Source organism: Monodelphis domestica, chromosome 3 (genome assembly GCF_027887165.1).
Source record: "Monodelphis domestica isolate mMonDom1 chromosome 3, mMonDom1.pri, whole genome shotgun sequence".
Classification (NCBI taxonomy): Eukaryota; Metazoa; Chordata; class Mammalia; order Didelphimorphia; family Didelphidae; genus Monodelphis; species Monodelphis domestica.
In genome coordinates this window covers 31442955-31466191 of record NC_077229.1, presented here as the reverse complement: position 1 = coordinate 31466191, position 23237 = coordinate 31442955, and the positions used below count along the sequence as shown (strand labels likewise).

General features: G+C 40.6%; 1 protein-coding gene across 5 annotated transcripts in view; it reads right to left on the bottom strand.

Annotated features, from left to right (window-relative positions):
- The window catches only part of CIT (citron rho-interacting serine/threonine kinase), a 173754-nt gene that overhangs the window by 13981 nt on the left and 136536 nt on the right, over window positions 1–23237 (bottom strand). For 3 of the 5 annotated variants that reach the window (XM_001363096.4, XM_007490328.3, XM_056821651.1), the window contains 11 exons: window positions 22782–22917; window positions 20487–20591; window positions 5703–5843; window positions 5371–5478; window positions 3674–3836; window positions 3226–3390; window positions 2380–2517; window positions 1552–1732; window positions 1257–1348; window positions 864–968; window positions 456–625 (listed from right to left, as the gene is read on the bottom strand). In XM_001363096.4, the coding sequence (XP_001363133.1) occupies window positions 456–625; window positions 864–968; window positions 1257–1348; window positions 1552–1732; window positions 2380–2517; window positions 3226–3390; window positions 3674–3836; window positions 5371–5478; window positions 5703–5843; window positions 20487–20591; window positions 22782–22917 (1504 nt within the window). The remainder of the gene's footprint in view (window positions 1–455; window positions 626–863; window positions 969–1256; window positions 1349–1551; window positions 1733–2379; window positions 2518–3225; window positions 3391–3673; window positions 3837–5370; window positions 5479–5702; window positions 5844–20486; window positions 20592–22781; window positions 22918–23237) is intronic. The other 2 variants (XM_056821652.1, XM_056821653.1) reach the window with 1 other exon arrangement.

The following is a 23237-nucleotide window of genomic DNA, read 5'->3' as shown; positions in this document are numbered from 1 at the left end:
GTACCACCTACATCTCTAACGTGGCATTCCTGAGGCAAGCACAAGTGAGACTGCAACACCCCGGACAGGATGCATGTCTAAACAACCAGCGAGTCCCACCACAAGAACGCACAGCTCTAATGAAGCAGCCAATAGCCATCAGGCGGCCTTTCGGGGCCACAAAACTGCAGGGCACCCAGAGCCCAAGGAGCGGAGAAAAGCTCTGCAATGCTGCCAGGATCACAGCAGGCGGGATTCAGAAATCTGAGTCAAGACTGAAGACAGCCAGGGCGGGGAGGCTCCAAAAGGCCAGGTATGTGCGCCCAAGAACCTTCTGGGCACGCTAAGGAAGCATGCCATTGCTCGCCAAGGAAGCCATTGCACTGGGTCACTCGAGTCGCTATGAGCACCATCTGAACCTGTTACCCATTCAGCCCATTTCAAAAGGGAAAACCCAGCTGGCTATTTATACTCACAGCATCAGCCTCTGCTTTTTCCCTAGAAACTCTCCCACCTGCGACAACTGACTCTAAAGCAGTGACCCAGCGCTGCTTCTCTGGGAAGCTGGGGGCAAGTAAGTAGAGTGTTCTCCCAGGCCAGCACGTGGTGTGGGGGTGAGACTCCATCTTCATTATGTACGGCACATCTGGGGATGGCATGGAGAGAATGTGGACTGAGATTACAAGGGATTGTCCTCGGGGCTGTCAGTAACAAGAAGCACTCCCAGCGCCCAGAATGGGGCAGCCCAGGCAGCTGAGCACAGGGGCCTGGAGCTCCTCGGCTCACAGGTAAAACAATGCCCATTCTCCCACCCTTCCTCTCTCCTGCTTCCTCCTTCCCATCCCTTCCTCCCTCCTTGGAGCTGGCTCCATGCACCCTCTCACCTGTCTTGGCTGTATTTGCAAGTTCAGAGGCTCCCACAGCTCCATGAATGGAGACATCCCCATCAGGAAGGCACAGCTCAAACTCTTCCACTGGCCTCTGTCCAGCTTGGTGTAAGGAGGAAGAGCAGAAAGAGAAAAGGAAAAAAAGGGAAAGAGAACAAGGGAGAGGCAGGGCCGGATGTAGAGAGGCAAGAGCATGGACAGAGGGGAGAGGAGACAAGGAGGGATGAGCGCTGTGTGCTCACCTCCCTGGGGAAGCTGTCGGGTGTCTGAAGGAAGACCCAGGACAGGGGAGGGGGGCACCGACAACCCTGATGGGATAGGGGAACAGAAAACTATGGCCAGGCAAAAGGTCCTGCTCAGGGAGCCCAACCCCTTGTAGCCTCGGTTTACCTTCTCTGGCCTCACTGTCATAGATGAGCACTTTTGATCCCTCCAAGACAATGTACTTCCTATCCCAGCCCTGTTGTCCTCGTTTATTATTTCTGGAAAAATAAAAATTATAAAGATGTTTTAGCCCTCAAAATTCCAGCCTGGGGAAGAATCCTAGAAGGCCAGACCTTGCTTGAGGTTCTCAAGAACGGCAGCTGCCAAAAGTGGGGCCTACAGTGCTGGCCAGGTCATCCTGGAAGAGCTCTCAGACTCCTGTGCCAGCATCTTCCTGGCTGAAACAGACTCAGCAGCCTACCTTGGCACCTTCATCCATCCTTCCAGACGTAAATTAGTGCTTGGCTCCTTGAGCTGCAGTCCCGGGGAGTTCATTTTGTCCCGGCAGAAGGCTTCAGTGAAGTGTGTAGCGTACTCGGCGGGCAGACCACAGGTAGCTGGCAGGCACGTTGAACACTTCGGGTGGCACATTACTTGGCATTCTACAGAAGAGAGAAAAACCACTTGAAAACACTTCAGTCAAACCAGGCTTGCTCAGCTCTTAATCAGTCAGCTCCTGGGCATCTCCAAGCCACCAGTTCCCAGCAGCAAGTTTTTCTCATGCGAAGCCCCCTCCTCCAGGGATGCTTGAATGTGTCTGTGTGCCAGTCTCCTACACCAAGAGAGAAAATAGAAATCCACACTTCTAGAACCAAGGTTACGAAATACCACTCGGACTAACTGCAAACAATATGTTAAAAGAAAGATGCTGGCTTGGTGTCCCAATTTCAGTCAGAACCAACACATCTCCTAAAGACAGGCCTGCTCTGACAGAAGAGTAAGAAATACATGAAAACCCATGGTTCCTGCCAAGACATCTGCACAACAAACAGCAGCCATGTACTAAAATATAGAAACATATTTCTCTAACACAAAGGGAGAATAATGTCTTTGTTCAACAACTCCTACTATCATGAGGAACTTCTCTAGGGCCCCTAAAAAAGAGAGACTGGGACAGAGGAAGAGAAAATACACTTCTATTAATTGAAAAAATACAACTGAATTAAGACATTAAAAAAAATGCTTTTAAATAAATGCAGTGAGCAGAAAATGCAGATAGCTACCACCCACTTACAAGACTTGTTCTTACCAAGACATTTCGATGCCTGACGTCCAAAGTGCACAGTATCCAGACACACCGCACACTTTGTTGCTCTCATGTTTAGTCCCACATTGAATCGGTGTGGGATATTGTGGTGCATTCGCTCTTTTAGACGCCGATTAAACTCTGGGAAGGGGAGGAGGAAAACTCAGATCATGACAGGAGAGGTTTCTTGATAACTATTTTAATGCTATATACACATCTGAATTTAAAATTATAATTCATTTAGACTTGAACTTCTAAGTTTCATTCAAAAATATCTTAAACCTCACTTGCATGAGGTTTATATTTCAAGGATCCATAATTTCATTCAAACATGCAGATCACATCTTTAATATCTAAGTAAACAGTATTTCTATATTGCTGTGCAGCAGCCTTCTCTAGCCTTTTAACCACTCCGTCCTTGGTTGATGGGCCCTTGGATGTTCGCTCATTTCCAGTAACCTGTCTCTATAATTCAGGTCCTTCTCACCGTGGCCAGGAGAGAACCGTGATTCTTGGGGGTTGAGCCATTAGAACATACAGAGACCTTGAGCCCCAGTCTGATGATGGACCACATCTCTGCCGCCCAGAGAGAAGTATCAGTTTGGGAAGGCTTATATACAGGTGGCTACAGAGAGAGGAATTATCTGTCCACAGCTGTAGCTCACAGTGGGAAGGACAAAGGTGCCAAAGTGTGATAGCAGTGATGGAAGGGTCCAGGCCAACATCCATGAAATCCCAGGTCCTCCCTTTTCAAATTAACATATATTAGTCCCATTTATTTTTAGGTGATTAAAGCTAACTTTTGAGACCTAACAAAACCTTATCCTGCAAGCTACCATGTCAGCTTACCTTCTGGAGTGGAGGACTCTTTTCTCCGACTGGACGGTGGAGCTAGCAAGCTGATTGGGTTGGGCTGGTGTTCTGGTGACCTCACTATCGCAGACATGACAATCTGCTGTCGTGCAGTGGCTGGTGTGGATGGGTGGGGGTGATCTGCTGCTTTACGATGGGCAGCTGGAGACAGATCAAGAAAAAGCCTAGTAAGGTCATCAGAAAGAGGCAGAAGCACAGCTGCGAATCTGCTGGTTCACCCTCAGCTCTAGTCTACAGAAAGCAGGCTGCCCTGGGATTGTCTTTTAACCAAGTGAAAAAGGAAGTTCACTGTATTCAGGCCAATCAAGGTGTGGCCTAAATGAAAATGGACAGGACCCAAGTGCAGAAGGCAAGTGGATTTCAACCCTCTACCTTTTTCGGAGCCTGGAGGGAGTCAGTGCCTTTTGCCCAATCGAGCTCCTACCTTCTTCCCGAGCCGATCGCAGCTCACTGCGGGTTTTCTGGAGTGCCTCCTCCAGCTCTGCACAGCGGGCCTTCTCCTTCTCCAGGGCCGCCTTCAGCTCATTGTACTGCAGAGGAACCTGTGTGGGTAAAGCAGGGTCCTCTTTCCGTCGACTAAATAAGCCCTAGCAATGGAAACAGAGATAACTCCTAACTCCTAGAAATTGGTGCTTGAAACTAACTAAAGGAAAGCTGCCAGGGTGCAAACCACAAAAGCCAGCGGGCATACTCACTGTAAGTGTATTTATAACAATGCATTTGAAGGGGGAAAATGTTAGGATGAGTCACGGTCAGCTCTTCCCAGCTGTAAAAAATGGGGGTGTGGAAGTTTTCAGCAAGAGGGTTAAAGATGCTTAATTTGCCACCACCTCTTCATTTAACATTTCCAAGGTAGTAGAGTCATCTCCTGACAGTCTTTGTCCTCAAAAATTCAAGTAGAGTAGGAAGTCATGGACAGATTGTTCAGAAGTCAATCTCTCCTTTGTCTCTTATAATTCTAAATTATAAGACAGAGTTGAGCATTTGGGAGAGAGGATGGGGACAAGACACTTCAACGATGTTAATGATAATGCCAAGATGAGGGACTTATTAAACAAAAAGATGCACAAAAGGAACAATATTAATGTGACAAGGAGAAAAAGCTATCCTATTAATGAACTAAAATGTAACCAACCATTCATGAAAAGAACCTACATTTCAAGCTTAGCCATGGAACAGTCCTTTGCTAAAGGCAGTTTAAATTAGAAGCACTATCAAACTCATGCAGTCATATCATCTATAGGAAACTTTTTCTCTGCAGCCACCACTCAGTAGGAGGCTGGCTATAGCTGAATGGTTACTTGGAGAAACTCTTCCTAATGTAGCCTTGGGAAATGTTTTGGATGCCTGGAGAATTCAGGTTTTTCCAACTAGTTCTAGACTTTTTTTTTGTTCAAGCCCAGCAATGACTATCACAAAAGTGAAATGCCATGGCCAAGTCCTAATATCCTTGAAGAGAGCTGCAATTCCTCAGAGATCTTTTCAGCAGTCATAGTCCTTAGATGCCTAAAGTCTACTGTCACTATTCATGAATCTGGGCCTGAAGTTATAGATGGAGAGCTAAATTATTTAGAAAATAGTATATTAGGATTATGAAAATGTTTTTGCCCATAACATAGATATGTATGCCCATAAAGTAACTCATTCATTTTAATTAGTTTAATTAGTTTAACAGAAAGTAAGAAATACAGCAATGTGGGAGAAAGGGTGGGAGGCCTGAATTTCTAGCCACGTCTTGGATAAGTCACTCTTCCTTTCTGGACCTCAGAGTCTTCATCTGTCAAAAGAAGGGATTGAATTATAAAGTCCTTAGGTTATCTTCTAGTTCTAAACTCCTATGACTGATCCCTTCACTTTTCTCTAGCTGATCTAAGAACAACTCCTCTACAGGAGGAACCAACAGTTGGGGAGGGCACTAGAATTCTAAAGGTCATGGAAGCAAAACAGCTTAGCATAAGGCTTGGCTAACAGATCCCAGATGATGACAATATTAACTGGCGTTATGTGTATTTTTTAATTGAAAAAGAAATGGCTTCTTTTTTTTTCTTTATGTGCCTGTACATAACTGTGTCCCAGGAATCTCTGATTGTGGATTCTTATTTTTTGAGCCCTTTGACCCACCTTTTTCTTCTTAGCAGGTTGGTCCATTTTGGCCTGTAGAAAATCAATGAGCTTTGTTTGCTGGGAAATGGTGCCTTCCATTTTTACTTTTTCATGAGAATACAGGACCTAAAAGTCAGGGGAAAAGGAAATTAATCTTGGAAGGAGAAGCAGACCCACTCAGATTCCTTTCACAATAACCTACAACTATGTTAGAGAGACATGAACAAAGGGACATCGGTATTTAAGGTGTTCTCTACATCAATATATATTGGTCATTTGGAAGCATAACAGCAGCAGAGAATATATTTCAGCTCAGGCTACTTTTAAACAGCCTCCTGACCTACTCATACCTGAATGTTTTCAAGCTGATATTCCAGATCACTCCTCTCTGTCTTCAGCAAATCAGCTCGATCAAGAGCCTCTTGGAGTCCTTGAGTCAGGCGGAAAATGTGATTCTTTTGCAAGTCCATTTGTTGCTGCAGCTTTGCTTGCTGATGACAAGAAAACCATAATGAAACTTGAGAGACTATACAAAGGATTTGGGTATCCTCATACTACTTCTCCTTCACATTTATTTTGAATGCCATCTTACTCCCCCTTCCCAACCCTCACTTTAAACCAGTCTTAGGAGAGAACTTTTTTCTAGTCTGGCCTTGGGATTCACAGAACTCTCAGTAAGAGAACTCTCTCTACCAATGTGCATCAACGCCTATTCTGAATCTTACTGAAATTTTCCTGAGATGTGGCAGAGCCCCTTCATCTTCCTCCACCTCTTCATTTCCCTGTCTTTCTTCAAGCCTCAGCTCAAATCTCACTGCTGCAAAAAGCATGCCCTGTGTCTTCCTAACGACCAATCTCTTTCTCTTTCAAATTCTCTTCCTTCCACTCTTCATATTTCTTACATGTTCCTAATTATTTGTTTTATCTCTCCCTCTGAATGAGAAATTACCCAGCTTGCCTGGGTTCGCATGTCAGAATGGGTCAGAAGTAAGATTTGAACAAAGATCTGATTCCTGATTTGGAGGCTCCCTCCCTATCCACTGTCTATGTGGTCTCTCAGGACAGATTAATCTATAAACTTTTTCTTCCATTACAAAATGACGATCAAAGCAAGGAAGAGTTTCCAGAGAAGTTTCAAATCAACAACAAAAACAAATGTGAACATCACACAATGAGATGATTCTAAGACTACCTGTGTGACTTCTTTATAGATAAAAACAACTTATATGTTATAAATTCTCTTCCCTCTTGGATCAAAAACCAAACAGGTCAGAATTATGCTGAATTACCCCTTACAATGACTAGTTCTAAAACAATATTTCAAGGAGTTGGCCTTGTATTTCTGAAGCCCATTCCTTTCCATTTCTGGAATTCTCTTCTCACTGGTTATTAAGGATGAACAGACTGCTCTGCACAAAGGGGAAAAAATTTTAACTCAATTATCACAACCTATTCGTTTTTTTGAGGGCAAGAAGAAAATTATTCCTACATGGGGGAACTAAGAAAATAAAAACTCTACTATCTTAAACCACATATTGCAATGAAAGAATTAGGCAAAACTAATGTTAATGAGCTAATCAGGATAAATTGAAGCCCAAAATGAAAACAACCTATCTCCTGGGCACAATAACACAAATCAACTCTGATCTCGGTTAGAATTCCAATGAAAATATTCAAGTAGATTTTCTAAATAGGATGCGCTAATATGCATCCCACAAAATCCATCAGTTAATTTGCTTTTCTTGTTCCAAGTGTGATGTTCTAAAACTTATGTACACCAAGGATCCATGAATTTGACAGTGCTGATGACACTCTATTGACAAATACTAAAAAATCCCTTAGAAACTGGTAGATAATCTTCACGTGTGACTATGACTAAAAAAAAAAAAGATTCATCAACACAAAAATCAAGCTGGTATGGAATCTTAGTCTTGGTTCCATTTTTTGTAATAAAGGAAGAGAGAAACTAATTCGTTAGGGTCCTATACCTTAGAAAAATGATGGAGTAGGGTATTGGTTGATTTTACAGAACCAGAGAACTCAACACCACACAGAATTGCAGTATAGAATGTGCTGAACTACAGCTCTTGGTAATTACCACAGCATGATCTTTGCAGCTGAGCACTATTTGATTCAGAAAATAATCAGACAAAAGGAAGAGATCTAAATGTCAGGAGCTATAAATGTATACTTGAGGGATACTCAACCTTGAGAAAAAATGTGTTTGGAGAAAAGAAAGTGCAAACCCTAGAGTCAAAATGTGCCTTGAAGTCATTTCCAATAGACTGCTACCTCACATACCACAGATCTGGCTCTCACTGCAATGCCTTCTTTAATAAAAATTTTTTTAATTTGATCTTTTCAAAGATTTCTCTCTGTTGGAATCATTCCAATTTTTAAACGTTTGAAATCAAAGAGGAAAAAGGATCTGCTCTAGAAAAACCCAACAAAAATGCAACCTTTGCTAAAACTGTCTATAAAGTGGGGTGCGAGCACCCTGGAACTTGTCCTTTGCCTTACATTTGCATCAGACTTCTTCTGGGGCCTGAACCAGTACAAATCAGACCCTGGTTTTTCTGGAGAGTCTATTTAATTTATTCAAAGATGGGTTTCTGAAGATTTTTTTTAATGGCAAAAAAGAACTAATGAGCTATAAAAAGCTAATAAGCTTTTCAAAGGGAAGTCAGAGCAGGTGTTTACATAAGCTATGAAGCTTGTGGCTTAAGTGAACAGCAAGGCTGATGAGCAGTTTGCTTCAGTGTCTATTAAACATCTCTCCTATTTCCCCTTTCTTCTTCATTTCTCCACTAAAGTGCTTCTGTCTCTTTTCTATCACTGCTCTGTTATTTTCCCAGCTCTCTTCTCCTTAACTGACCACATAGTACAGAATATTTATAACACTTTCATACATTTGTGATCTCCTCAATGAAGGAAAACTATCAATAAAGACTGTAGATCACTGATGTCTTTTAATCCCATTCCTATCTATATTGTGCCATTGACCCATCCAGAGAATTCATCCAATGTGCAGAAGGGCCTTTTTATATTTCTTTTCATATTTCATGGGTTCTATGATTCAGTTCTAAGGTGTTCATCTGTTATCCTCTTGTTATTGTTGTCTGTTATTCCAGACACTACCTGTCTTCAGTGATATCTTCAGTGAGATCTTCTATGTCAAGTTTTTAACATAGACCACTTTTGAGAATATACTCTGATCATACATTTCACAGCACTTTGGATCAGCCACCATTTTCATTCTTCAGACTAGATGTTTTCAAGCTTCACAACCATGCTTTATTTCTGGGAGAACATTTGATTTTGTTTGTTTTGTTTGTTTTGGACCAAAGCTGCTTGGTTTTAAATCATTGAACAATTTCCCAGTTGCAATCTACTCCCTCTGATGTTGATAATCTGCTTGGGGCCCAGTTCATGGTTCACCTTTTGTGTCCAACTGAATAGACAATATGCAATCTGACATTTTTTATCCACTTGAATTTTCCCTTTATGAATGGTTAAGTCAAACTCTTCTAAGTGCTATAGTTCTTCTTATTGAGGAGGTTCCTCAGTGTTTCCGAGGTTGATACAATAATCAGCACAATGTCACCTGTAAATAGGAGTAGCTATAGGGAATCCCTCTCAAATTTATGCTTTAAACAGGGAATCTCCTTCATGAAAATGGAAAGCATCTTTAGCAAGCCTACCTCTCCTGTTTTGTCCCTGGATTAATGCTTATTTATGAGGGTCATCAAAGAGCATAATCTCTGGTTATATTTATCCAGTAATCTTGTGCTAGCTTAACATACATATGCAATCCTTTACTAGAGGGTGGGATTTTAAGGCTATTTTTTGGACTATCAAGTCAAATGATCTGGGAGGCAGGAAGAAATCAATAAACAATAAACACAGTGGGATACTGTTTTCAGTGGCCATTTGTATAACTGTAAAGATATGGTTTGTTATAGAAAAGTATTTGTGAAAGCCTTGCTGACCATTTTTCATATTTTCATCAAAGAAACCTTGAAATGTGCAATTATTCTCAAAGATTTTTGTGAAGATGAGAAAGGCATATAGGTCAATATTATTGATGAGCTCTAGATCACCTTCTTTAGGCAGTAATGTCATCTGTGGTTTTATCCTTCTTGTCATATCTTACCTTTCCTGAAATACTTATAGAATGACCTCCTAGCATTTTCACAATTATGGCACTGCTACCATAAGTCTCTTCAGCAAATATTGGGCCTGATCCGGCCTCTTGAACCAATGACATATGTTCTTATAGGCCCTGACAGATACACCAGGGCTTGAAGTGCCAAGGTCCAAAGGAGGGAATTCTTCATCTCCTATTTCTGTGGCCATCCCTAAGAAGATGCATCTCCCTTGGTCTCAAGCCAACTTCCCTGCAGCCTGGTTTTCCCTCTCGCTGTTTTAGGAAACAATTAACTTTCATGGTATCATCATCCACCTGCATATCCAAAGTGGATGCTCTCCTGGGCTGTCATAGCTCCGTCTGGCAAAGGGGTAAAATGCTCACTAGCTAAGGTGGTTTCTGGCTTCAGGGATCCGAGTTGTGGCCTTTTATATCAGCAAACTGTCAAAAAATGGCAAAAATGAATTGTCTCATTCCATTCCCATCCTTTGACACCAATGCAGCTTAGCATTGTATCCTTTCTTTGAGTATGAGGTGAATTTTGACCTGTTCTATAGATGAACAAGCATTTATTAAGCAGCCACTGTATGCCAGGCATTTGCTAAACAGCAGGCTACAAAGGTAAAGAAGGAAATAACCCCACCTCTACTGAGAGGTCCCACATGGACACATTTAAGTATGCACAGCATAAATATATACAGAATAAAGAAAAGATCACTAAATTCAGGTAGTTAGAGGGGGTAGTGACAGTTTTGGAGGGCAAGGAGCACCAGGAAAGGCTTCGTGTAAAAGAATGGTGCTTGAACTACATCTTGAAGGAAAAGAGGCAGTAGGTGAGGAGGGAGGAGATTTCAGACTCGGGGCATGGCCAGTACAAAAGCATGGAGATGGAGAGTCAACATGAGGAACTGGACCAAGGCAAGTTTGGTGGGGCCATAAAGTAGAACAGTGTACAATGAGGCTACAGGTTGGGACAAAAGTACAATGAGCTTTAAAGGCCATTTAAAGGTCATATTTTATACTGGAGGCAACAGGGAGTCACTAGAGTATGTGGAGAGAAAAAGATCTGATCAAATTTGCCCTTTGGAAAAAATCATTTGTGGCAGTTCTGTGGAGAAGAGGCTGGAGTTAGAAGAAATATGAGGCGAAAAAGCCAGTGAGGGGATCAAGATAAGGCCAAGAGATAGCAAAGGTCTGAAGGTAGTATAGAGTGTACAGCTGAGTCTCATGCTGAGGCTACAGAACCGGGTTACTAGAAGAAGATGGTGCTGTTAATGGAAACAAGAATGGTTGTTGGCACAGGAGACAGTCTTGGTGGAAAGATAATGTCCAAAAGATAGTTTGTAATGTGTGATGTGAGTAGAGAGAGAGAGAGAGAGAGAGAGAGAGAGAGAGAGAGAGAGAGAGAGAGAGAGAGAGAGACAGAGACAGAGAGAGAGAGAGACAGAGAGAGAGAGACAGAGAGACAGAGAGAGACAGAGAGACAGAGAGAGAGAGAGACAGAGAGACAGAGAGATCCCAGAGACATTTGCCATTTGCATAGGGATGATAATTATACTCATGGGAACTAATGAAGTTACCCAGAGAATTTAGAGAAAAAAAGGAGGCCAAAAACAGAGCCTTGACAGTTAGGGAGACATGATTTTGCTGATGAGCAAGCAAAGGAAACTGAGAAAAAATGATTAAACAGGTAAGGAGTAGTGTCATGAAAAATCAAAGAAGATGGAGCATCCAGAAGGAGATAGTTATTCACAACCAAATCCAATAAAGGACAAAAAAAGATGAGAAAATATCATCAGGACTTGGCAACTACTTTGGAGAAAACAGTTTTAGTTGAGTGATGTAGATGGAAGCCAGGTTGCATTGGGTTAAGGACTCAAATTCAATATGCCCCAAACAAAACTCATTAGCTTCCCCCCTACACTCCACTCTTCTAAAGTGATCCATGATTGTCAAGGATTGCACTCTTCTTGCCATCACCCAGGGTATTGGTATCCTGCCTGAGTCCTCACTTTTCCTCATTCCACATATTCAGTTTGCTGCCATATCTTGTTGGTACTTCCAGATCTTTTGTATATACTCCCTTCTTCTCCTCACACAGCCACAGGACTCATTCAGGCTACCATTACCTCATGCCAACTAGCCTTCTAGCCAAGCTCCTTGCCTCATCTCTCCCCCTCTAATCCATCCTCCACTCATCACCAACATTCTTCTGAAGCAGAGGTCTGAGTACCTCGCCTCCAGTTCAATGAACTCCAGTGACTCCTGAGTACCTCCAGGATCACAGATGGCTTCCTTCACTGTGTATGTGTAAAGCCCTGCATAGCCTGCCCCTTCCCATCTTGCACTTTACTCCTTCTGTGATCCCCTGAGTGCTCCTGGCTTGCACAGTCTCCTTTCTTGAGGCCTGTGCACTGGCTGTTCCCCATGCCAGGATCTCTGCCTCTTTCTTATCTAGCTGCCTTCAAGACCCTGCTCCAATCCCACCTTCAGGGAGAGACTTTTCTTTGTTCGATCCAGTTGCATGTTCTTTCCCCTCTGACATCCCCTTTTACACATTTGCACAGTATAGAACTTGTATGAATGAATTACATGTCGCTATTACATACATGCTGTCTTCTCAAATAGAATGGATTTTTTCCTTCCTTAAGGGCAAAGGAAGGGGGAAAGGAGAGAAAGGAAGAGGATGAGTCTGAAGGCTGGAAAGAGTGAGTCTAAGATATCTCCCACATCAAGCCCCAGGCATTTCTTGTTGGTCATAAGTTGCCTGCCAATAGGCCCTTGGTTATCTTCATTTAACTTTACTTACTTTCAGCACTTTTGATAAACAAAAGCAGAAAGACCACAGGGAAGATAACTGCCCCTTAGACATAGACAAATGATGGATGTATCAAAGGGATGTGGTGGAGAAATTCTCCTATCCACTCGATGTGGTCCTTCAAACTGCATCAATATATGATTTGATAATTGGGGATTTCAATATGAAGGTGGGCATAGAGGAGGAAGTAAAAAGATGTTGGAAAACATGACTCCAGTTTCATAAATGAAAGATAAAAGTATTTGAGACTCCCTAGAAGCTCTGCCCCTAGAGATCAGGTATATTTTCTTACAGAAGAGAAGTAGACATGGTAAACCCCACAGAGGACCCCCATTCTCCCACCACAGTCAATGTACTAGGTATCACATTTAGAGAATTTAGAGAACTCACATGTAAGCTGCTGTTTGGGTAGATCCTAAACTTTGTATGATTCTTCACAATCTCTGGCCCATTTTTTCACACTTGTTTCACTGTCACAGCAGGAACAGAAGTAATAAAGACCATTTTTTCTTTTCCTTTTCTTATGCCTACCATGGTCAAATAATTCTGCATAAGGAGATGGCAAGCCTTTCCACACCTCAATCATGTGGTCCTCAGACCGGACGTTCAAAGCTTTACTAATATCAATCTAGCAGTCACTCAAGAAACTTCTAATATGTGCCAGACATTGGGGATACAATGAATAAAATGAATAATCTCTGTTTTCAAGGAACCTATGGTCAAGCCAAGAGGTCACAGGCACAAATATAGGTTTGTACAAAATTAATAATAGGTAATTTGGGTGTGAAAGCAATTATACTCAGGGTTGGGGGAGGAATGGGAAAGGTTTTCTAAAGAAGGGGAGCTTTAACTGAGCCGTGAAGGAAATGAGGCATTTCCCAGCAGCAGCAGCTATCAGATGCCAGTGCATTCTGAGTAGAGGGATGACCAGTCCAAAGGTACCAGTAAGACATTCTGGCTGTGCCAGTGTCTGTGTAAAGGGAAGTGATACATAATAAGACTGGGGATGAATTATCAAGAGCTTTCTATTTTATACTAGAGCTAAAAGGAAGCTACTAGAGTTGACAGAATAGGGGAATGACCTGTACTTTAAAAAAAAAATCACTTAGGAAAAAACCTTAAAAAAACAACATATTTTAAAATCCTCAATTAAGCACCACTATATAAAGCCTGAAAATCAAGAGGGATCAATAAAATTGAAAGTAGAAAAACTACTGAAGTAATAAATAAAACTAAGACAGAGTTTTATGAAAAATAAACCACTAACTAATTTAATTTTTAAAAAGGAAGAAAACCAAATTACCAGTATCAAAAATTAAAAGAATGAAGGCACAACCAATGCAGATGAAATAAAAGCAATTATTTTGGAGCTATCTTTCAATAAACCTGATGATCTAAATGAAATGGATGAGTATTTATGAAAATATAAAGTGCTCAGATTAAAAGAAAAGAAAATAGAATACTTAAAATAACCCTATCTTGGAAAAAGAAACTGAACAAGCTATAAATGAGCTTCTGAAGAAAAAACTTCAAGACCCAATAGATTTACAAATTCTACCAAGCATTTAAAAGAATTATTAGTTGTAATACTATATAAACTGAAAAAGTATATGAAGGAGTACTAACAAAAATTCCTTCTATGACACAAGAACATGGTTTTGATACATGAACCAAAGAGAGAAAAAAAAGAGAAAGAAAACTGTAAGACCAATTTCCCTAACAAAAACTGATGTAAATTTTTCAAAATAAAATAGCAAGAAGATTGACTGGTGTAACTCATAACCTCAATAACATGCTTATTTCAATAGATGCAGAAAAATCTCTTGACAAAATACAATATCCATTCCTATTAAAAAACACTACAAAGCATAAGAATAAATGGAACGTTTCCTAAAATAACTAGCATATATCTAAAATCAAGAACTGAGGGGGCAGCTGGGTGACTCAGTGGATTGAGTGTCAGGCCTAGTGATGGGAGGTCCTGAGTTCAAATCTAGCCTCAGACACTTCCTAGCCGTGTGACCCTGGGAAAGTCACTTGCCCCCATTACCCAAGCCCTACCACTCTTCTGCCTTGGAGCCAATACACAGTATTGACTCTAGGATGGAAGGTAAAGGTTTAAAAAGGGTTAAAAAAAAAAAAAGAACAGAGTGTTATCTGTAATAGGGATAAACAAGAAGCTTTTCCAATAAAATCAGGGTGAAGCTTTATATTGTAATTATAACTATCAATATTCAATAAGACAAGGAAAACAAATATGCATAAGAAAGGCAGAAATAAAACTATCACTTTTTTTTTTTTAAACCCTTACCTTCTGTCTTGGAGTCAATACTATGTATTGGCTCCAAGGCAGAAGAGTGGTAAGGGCTAGGCAATGGGGGTTAAGTGACTTGCCCAGGGTCACACAGCTTGGAAGTGGCTGAGGCCAGAAAAACTATCACTTTTTGCAGATGAAACAATGATATGTTTAGAGAACCCTAGAGAGTCAACTAAAAAACCACCTGAAACAATAAACAACTTCAGTATAGAGGATATAAATAAACCCATGCAAATGATTAGCATTTCTGAGTTTTGCCAGCAAAATCCATCAGGGGGGAGAAAGAGAAATTCCATTTAAAATAACTGAAGATAATATAAAATACTTGGGAGTTCATATGCTAAGACACATACACACAGAGGAACACTTTTCACACAAATAACTAATATTAATTGTTCATGGATAGACCAGGCCAATATAATAAATATAACAAAAAAGAAAATATTACTTAAGTTAATTTACCTGTTTAGTGCCAAACCAATCAAACTACAAAAGAATTGCCTTATAAATCTATTTTTAAAATTACATAATTAATCTACAAATCGAGAACATCTCAAACTTTATATTATTAGAGTCATAGTCATCAAAACATTTTGGAAATGGTTAGGAAATAGAATGGTGAATCAATGAAACAGATAAAGTACACAATATACAAAAGTGAATGAACACAGTAGCCTAGTGTTTGATAAACCCAAAGATCCAACCTTTTGTGGCAAGAACTCGCTATTTGACAAAAATTAATGGGATAATTGGAAAGTAGTCTGGAAGAAACTTAGGTAATAAACAACATCTCTCACTATATGCCAACAGGAGCTTAAATGGGTTCATGATTTAGCTAAAAATGTGATTTTCTAAACAAATTAAAGGATCATGTAATAAATTACCTGCAGATCTGTGGATAAAGGAAGAGCTCAGAAACAAACAGGGGAGAAAGAAGTTCACAGGAGGTAAACTGGATAATTTTGATTATATACAATTTAAAAAATTTTCCCCAAATTAAAACAATGTAGGCCAAATTAGAAGTAGATGGGGGGAGGGGTCTTGAGAACAAGAATCATTCCCCAAATAATAGTGAAGGGATTTAAACAAGCAGTTTTCAGAAGAAGAAAATAGATACTACTTCATGCATATCAGATTTAATACTATGATAGAAAAGGACAAATGCTGGAGGGGATGTGGAAAAACTGGACACTAATACACTATTAGTAGAGTTGTGGCCTGATCCAACTATTCTGAAGAATAATTTGGAACTATGCACAAGGGGAATAAAACTGTGTATATCCTTTGACCCAACAATAATATTCAAAGGGATCAAAGAAAAGGAAAAAGGACCTATATGCACAAAAATATTTAGAACGGCTCTCTTTGTGGCAGCAAACAATTAGAAATTGAACAAATGCCCATACAAAGGAGAATGACTAACCACGTTGTGAAATATGACTATGATGGAATACTATTGTGCTATAAAAAATATCAAGCAGGATGTTTTCTGAAAAATCTGGCATGGCTTATATGAACTGATGCAAAGTGAATTGAATAGAACCAAGAGAAGATTGTACACAGGAACAGCAATATTGCAATGATGATCAACTGTAAAAATTTAGCTACTCTGGTCAATACAATGATTTACATAATTCCAAAGGACTTGTGATGAAAAATGCTATCCATCTCCAGGAACTAATGGACTTGGAGCCCATTATACCAATGGAGTATAAATTCAAGCATATTTTTTTCTCATTCTTTTTTTCAGAACATGGCTAACGCAGAAATGTTTTGCATGCATTACTTCATATGTATAATGTGTATTATCTGTTACTGAAAATAAAATAAAATTGAATTCTTAAAATAATGATTTTATTTTAAAATAAGGTTGTGGTTCAGTGAGTAAAGAGAACAGATATGAGAAATGTTGTAGAGAAAAAAATGATATTTGGCAACTAAATGAACATGTGAAGTAAGTAAGAACAAGGAGTTGAGGGGAGCCCCAACATGCGCAGACCTATGTATCTTGAAGGATAGTGAATGTCCACAATCAAAGCAGGAAAGTTTAGACGAGGGTATGTTTGGGAATAAAGATGCCGAACTGTTTTGGATATACACTGGTGCCTTGATACACAAGCACCTTAAGTCATGAGCAATTTGAGATACAAGCAGTCAGGATGGGGTTTTTTGCTTTAAGTCGTAAGCAGATATTTGCATCATGAGCTTTGGCCACCCTCCACTAGATAGACTGTCGAACTTTCAGTTTCACAAGTTATATGAGGCTGTCTCGTTTAGTTCAGTGTTTATCTGGCTGTGCAAGCATCTGTACTGAATTGTTTTTTGCTTTCTTCAAATTTCTTACCTTTTAACTATGGGTCCTGACAACAGAGGAATTGAAGGAGTTACAATAGCAGCAGCAAACAGGTTTTGCAGGAAATTAGTGGGGAGGAGCCCGAGGTGGATGAGATAATCAGTACAAGCAAGATTAAGGAAATATTGAGGGTTGGGGAAAAAAATTAAACAATATATTGAAAAGACACACCCAGAAAAAGTTGCAATAGGTCATGTGTTGGAGCTATGCAATGACACTTATTTCATACATTATCAGGTGTAGAGAGTAAGTTATGTTAAGCAATAAAACCCTCTCCACCAGCATCTTTGCCTGATCTTGAAGGTAAATAATATTATTTCATAAGCAAGTTTATTTCTTTACCTTCTTTCTTATTATCTATAAATATATTTGTTATTTATAAAGTACATTTTCACATTTATTGTGTTTTGGGGGGGCCAAAATGGATTAATTGCATTTCCATTAATTTAAATGGGGAAATTTGATTTGACACACAGCAAATTGCGTTACGAGCTTGGCCATGAAACTAATTAATCTTGTGTGTCAAGGAAGTACTGTATTAGATGTGAGAGCTTATGTGACATCCCATTTGAAAAGCTCACTAGGTAACTGATAGTAAAGAACAGAACAGAATTCAATATACAGACCTAGGAGTAATAAACCTAGAAGCAAACCTAGAATTAGAAGCTGATGAGGTCATTGAGAGAAATAGAAGAAAAGAGGGCTCAGGACAAAGCTTGGGAACACCCACAGTTAGGGGATGGGGTGTGCACATGGAAGAACCTGACAGAATTTAAGTTCAACTGACATAGCCTTTAAGAACCATGGGTCACCTCTGGGTCACAATGAGTCATCATAAGGAAAAACTGGTACAATCCCAGCAGAACTCTACTTGCTTCTCCCTGAAATTTTCTGAAGGAATCCTCAAAATACTGTGAAAAACACCAGAGAGGAAGTATCAGGGAACAGAACTTCTTAAAGGGAAATATTATGCCCTTAAGCAATGTGTTTTTTTTTCCTGCAAAATATCCATTTTGGCTTCTTCCTTCTATTTAAAGACAAAACTAATTATTAGGCAGAAGACATTAAAAACAAGTACTGCAGAGAAAACGTATGATGACAATTGTGGCTGAAACTCCGTTTTTATAATAAATCCATAGGTTGCTTCTTAGGAGTATCCCTAGTGGATTACATATTATTGTTAAAAATTATTTTGATGCTACATTTACACTAAACAAGATCCATTTTTTTCCCCCAGACTGTTTCTCTTTGTACAACTTGAAAATGGCAACACTTGCACCCAGGCAGGCCAGTGTGTCTGGAGGGACCCCAGGCCAAGAGCAGTTCCCTCCCCTGTTTGGACCTGGATTCAGAAAAATCTGAGTTCAAATCCAGCTTTGAATACTTGATTCAGCTATATGGCCATACCTCTACCTGCCTTAGTTTCTTCACCTATAAAATAATAATGATAACAGCATTTACCTCCCAGAGTTGTTGTGGAAATCAAACGAGGCAATATTTATAAAGGACTTTGCAAATCTTAAAGCATCCTATAAATGCAATTGTTTTTATTTCATTTGATGAGCTTTTCAGATTGTGATTCATTAGATACCATTTATTTTGTTTCTTTTATATCATGTACTAAGTGGGCTACCTTTGTGTGTGCTCAAGTGAAAGATCATGTCACCAGAATTTCTTGCTCACCTGCAAAAATTTCCCCATCTCTCATACTTAGTGTCAAAGCAACATGAATCTCTAAAGCAAGTAGCAGTAGTCTCAAACAAAATCTAGCAAACATGCAAGTGAAACTCTTTATGGCATAAAAGATAAAGGGCTGGCCTGGGAGTTAGGAAGACTTCAGTCCAGGCCCTATTTCTGATTCCTAAATCCTTGGTAAGTCACTTAATTGCTCAAAGGTCAAAGAGACTAGCCTGAAAGCTGCAGATGGTACCGCTCTTCCTTGGGTGAAGACAATTCTATACCAGGAATTCCTTGCAATATCAGAATCAATGTTCTAATCCCCACAAGTCCCTCAGTTAACCACAGCACCAAAGAACTGGGCACTTTAGTTAACAGAATTCTTATCTCCTGCCAGGCTCTATGCCATGGCCTTCACCTTTATGACTTCTCTTCCAACCCCCCCAGTAGTTCCTGTTCCTTCCCTTCTTCCTCCTTTCTTTGCTCCCTTCAACCTCTTGTACTGACTTCAAAAAGGATCCCAGCTCTAGAGCTCAAAGGGCCCTCAAGAGGCCTTTAGGTCCTTGTCTGAGGACACACAGCTGGCAAGTTGTGGAAAGTGGGATTTGAACCATATCCCCTGGATCCAGAGCCAGAGCTCTTTCCATTTAACCCATACTGCTTCCCACAGGCCCTTGTGTGTGCCTATATTTTATATCCAAGTAAAATGAAGTGACTGCCTTGTTTTAGAACCTGTATCCAGAGTGTCTCCCCAGAGCAAGCACTTGGGAAATGTTTGCAGAACTGAATTAACTCAGTTCGCCTACTTTGCTAACCCAATGAACCAGGCTAAGTGTGCCTTACTGAATCTCAGGGGTGAGACTGGGAGTCACTGGGAGGTTTATCCCAACCACATGAGCAATGCCAAGTGATGTAGCCTATCTGAACTGTCTGCTATTAAAATGGAAATGGCAAAGGTCACCCAGTATCATCAAAATGCTCCACACTTCTCCTGTATGATGAAGATAATGTATTTGCTAATTCAAGATGCTACAGGGCCTTGGTGTTCATCATTCCAAACATCAATTCCTCTCTAATCATAGAGATGGAAAAAAGGTAGAGAAGAGGCCTCACCGTATCCTGCCATCTCATCTCAACCCAGAGTGGCAGGAGAAATTCTGGGAATAGATCCCAAATTATTAGATTTTCTGTCAGTCTCTCTTCTCAGAAAATCAGACCATGGTCCCAAAGGCTTTGGAGTACTAGTAATCTGCATGATTTTTCTAGTTGTGACAGGATTCTTGCCCAAATCCTGACTTGGATCCCACCAAATGTTAAAAGGCTTCAAGTGTGGGAGTAGAGCCTCTAAGGAATATTTATGAAAGTATGCAGACAAGAACTAGATAGGATGAGAAAGTAAGACAAGGAGTATTTTGCTCTGTGAGGAATGACTCTATAGATGAAATCTAGGCTTCCCCCTCTATTAGGAGAATTCTTCCTTACCTCCTGCCCCACTGCTCTAAGAATATAATTTCATTCAGATTCAGTATCAGGTTCTGCGTCCATACCCGTTTGCATGGCTGTCCTATTGGCCTAAAAAACTTCATATGCTCCAGAGAATACATAACTTGGCTACAGTTTCTTCATTTGGCAGGAGAATCTAGTCCAAGATCTCATTTTCATTGTGAACATTTTTTAGCTAGCAAAATGGCAGCTGTTCTAAATTTTGCTTTCAATCAATGAACGTCTAACTTAAATTTGATGAATTAACATAACTCACTTGTATTTCCATGTGGTCCAACTTCCCCTTCCCCACGGATGTTGCAGGCTAAGAAGTACTTGCCTCTTCCAGAAGCCGCTGTTTGAGTTCTCGCTCTGTTTCCAGTTTCTGCTGTAAACTTCGGGCATTCATTTCCAGCATGGTGTGCTTCTTCTCCAAGTCATTGAGCTGGACATTAGCAAGAAGGAGATCGAGGATCACAAGTTAGAGGCAAACGACTATCTCACCCCCACAAAGAGGATCAGCCAAACAAGGGACAGGGAGGAGATTTATATCAGGGAGCTGTCTGGGAAAAGGAGAGCTGAATGACTTTCTCAGGACCACAAAGCCCACACATGGATGTTGGAGACCGGACATGAACTCAGGGCAACCTGAGCTCTGTCTCCCTAGCTACTATACTATAATGCCTCAGAAAGGTCAGAAAGTATACTTTTTCTTTTTGAAAGAAAAAAAGACTGCCAAGTTCAATAATAATGACGAGTCTCCTAAATTTTAACAGACAGAAGAAAGAGCACTAGAATGGGAGTCAGCAGGCCTGAATTCAAGTGCTGGCCCCAACATTTAACAGTGGGATGACTATAAACAGATCCCATAATGTTTCTGAGCTCCCACCTTTTTATCTACAAAATAAATATTTGTCATGAGGAAACTGCCTTATATACCTGCTGAAATGGAAGCAAGTACTTTAAATCTGCTCACTATAACAAAATATTAAGGCAGCATGGCATGGTGGATGGTGCACTGGGCTTGGATGAAAGAAAATCTGTGTTCAGTCTGCTGTGGGATTCTCAGCAAGGCATTTAATATCCATTTGCTTTCAGCAGCCACTAATTAGGCTTCATCTATTGAATCACAGATGGTGGTGGCGGAAGGTCCACATCCAGCCAGACTCATAGAGCCTTCACCCAGTCACAGATTAATGACTCTTCTCTAAAGCAAAGGGACACATGAAATCTTACTTCTATGTCCCCAGGACCTAAGAGATGGCTATTTTTTGGTCAAATAAAAAGCACTTTAAGAACAGAGACTAGGAAAGGACAAACAAATTGTTAACATATTCCTCAAACTTAACAATAAAGGGTTTAAAGTTGTCTCTAAATTATCATGAACAAGTCCCCTGTTTGTAGTGTGTCAAGGCTCAATAGGGAAAGCCACAACTGGGCAATTTAAAAGCTGGAAATCTGAAGCATCTCCTCTCTCTCGTCTCAAATTATTCCCATTCTTCCAATTTCCCAAATCATTCCAATTCTTCAGATTGTCCTGCTGCTTCCCATCACCCCACACATCCTTACTTGTCCCTCTGAGATGCCCTCAAGCCTTGCCTCTCTGCCTCTCCTCCCTTTTATGGCCAGACTCCAGAAGAAGCTTTCTCCATCCATGGCTGCTCCTTCCTATCCACTTTCTCAGGGATTAGTTCAGGGCAGCTTCTGGTCTCATCAGACTCCTGAAACTGTTCACTTTCAAGTCAACAAGCTCTTGATCACTAAATCTAAGGATCTTTTCTCAGTCTTCAGGGCCTCTCTTTAGCATACAACAATATTCTCCTCTGGATTTTGAAGGTACTTCTCTCTCTTGGGTCATCTCCCATCTATATGAAACCCTTAGTACCCTGCAGATGAATACCAAGGCCCTATTCTGGGCCTTCTTTGCTCTTTCTTGATTCTGATAAGTTGTTCTTAGAGATGATAATCAAATCCATTCCAAACAGCATAACTGGCATGGTAATTAATTCATAGGTCTATATATTCAGCCAAAGGCTCTCTCCTAAGCTCCTGGTCTGCTTCATCAACTGAAAATTTCAAGAAGGATATATATTGGCATCTCAAAACCTGCAAACAGAATTCACCATTTCCTGATATCATACAAACTGGAATTATTGGGTTTCCTCACAGGCCAAATCTCACCCACTCTACTATGCATGGAGCTCTAATTTGATCTAATTTCAGTCTGAGTTTTTTGTTTTTTGTTTTTTTTTAATAACCTTTACCTTCTGTCTTAGAATCAATACTAAGTATTGAGCCTAAGGCAAAACAACTGAAAGGTCTAGGGAATTGGGAGTTAAGTGTCTTGCTCAGAGTCAGAGATAGGAAGTGTCTAAGGCTAGATTTTGAACTCAGGGCATCCTATCTCCAGGTCTGGCACTCTATCCACTGAACCACATAGCTGCCTCTCCAATCTGAGTTGTTTAGGCCTTTCATGAGCAACTGAAGGACCCCAGCCCTTGGTAGTTCACCATGATGGTGCCATATTTAGTGTAGCTGCCTAACTGGCCCATCCCACTGCAAATGAAAACTGTAGAGGAGATTTTAGTGGGTGCCACCATACCAGGTCTTTGAAGAGGCTGTCAACTAGACCAACCTTATCTGAGAGACTTTCAGCTTTCAGCTTCTGCTCCTTCAGGGCCTGCTGTAGGGCTAGGATCTCGGCTTTGTGTTCCTTCACGGCCAACTCCACCACCTGACGGGATTCTGTGATACGCTGATCAGCTCTTACTCTATCCCAAAAATAAAACAAAGTCAGCATTTCCATCCTTGCTTCAGGACCAAGAAAGAAAAGAAATCATCTGACTATTCTCTGAGAAGTAAGAAAAGCTCAATGAAGGGTAAAAGTACTGTGGACTTGCCCAGGTCCTCATATTTTCATCCCTGTAGCCTAACTCCTATGATTTGAAGGCTCCATCCTTTCCCTTACAAGCCTTGGCTCTGCTAGAAGGCCTGATGCCAAATGTCCATGGCAAGATGAAGATCTGTTGTAGGAAGCAGATGTGTTTAGACCAAGGACAAGAAGACTCAGGAAGATGAGCCAGGTGGCTTG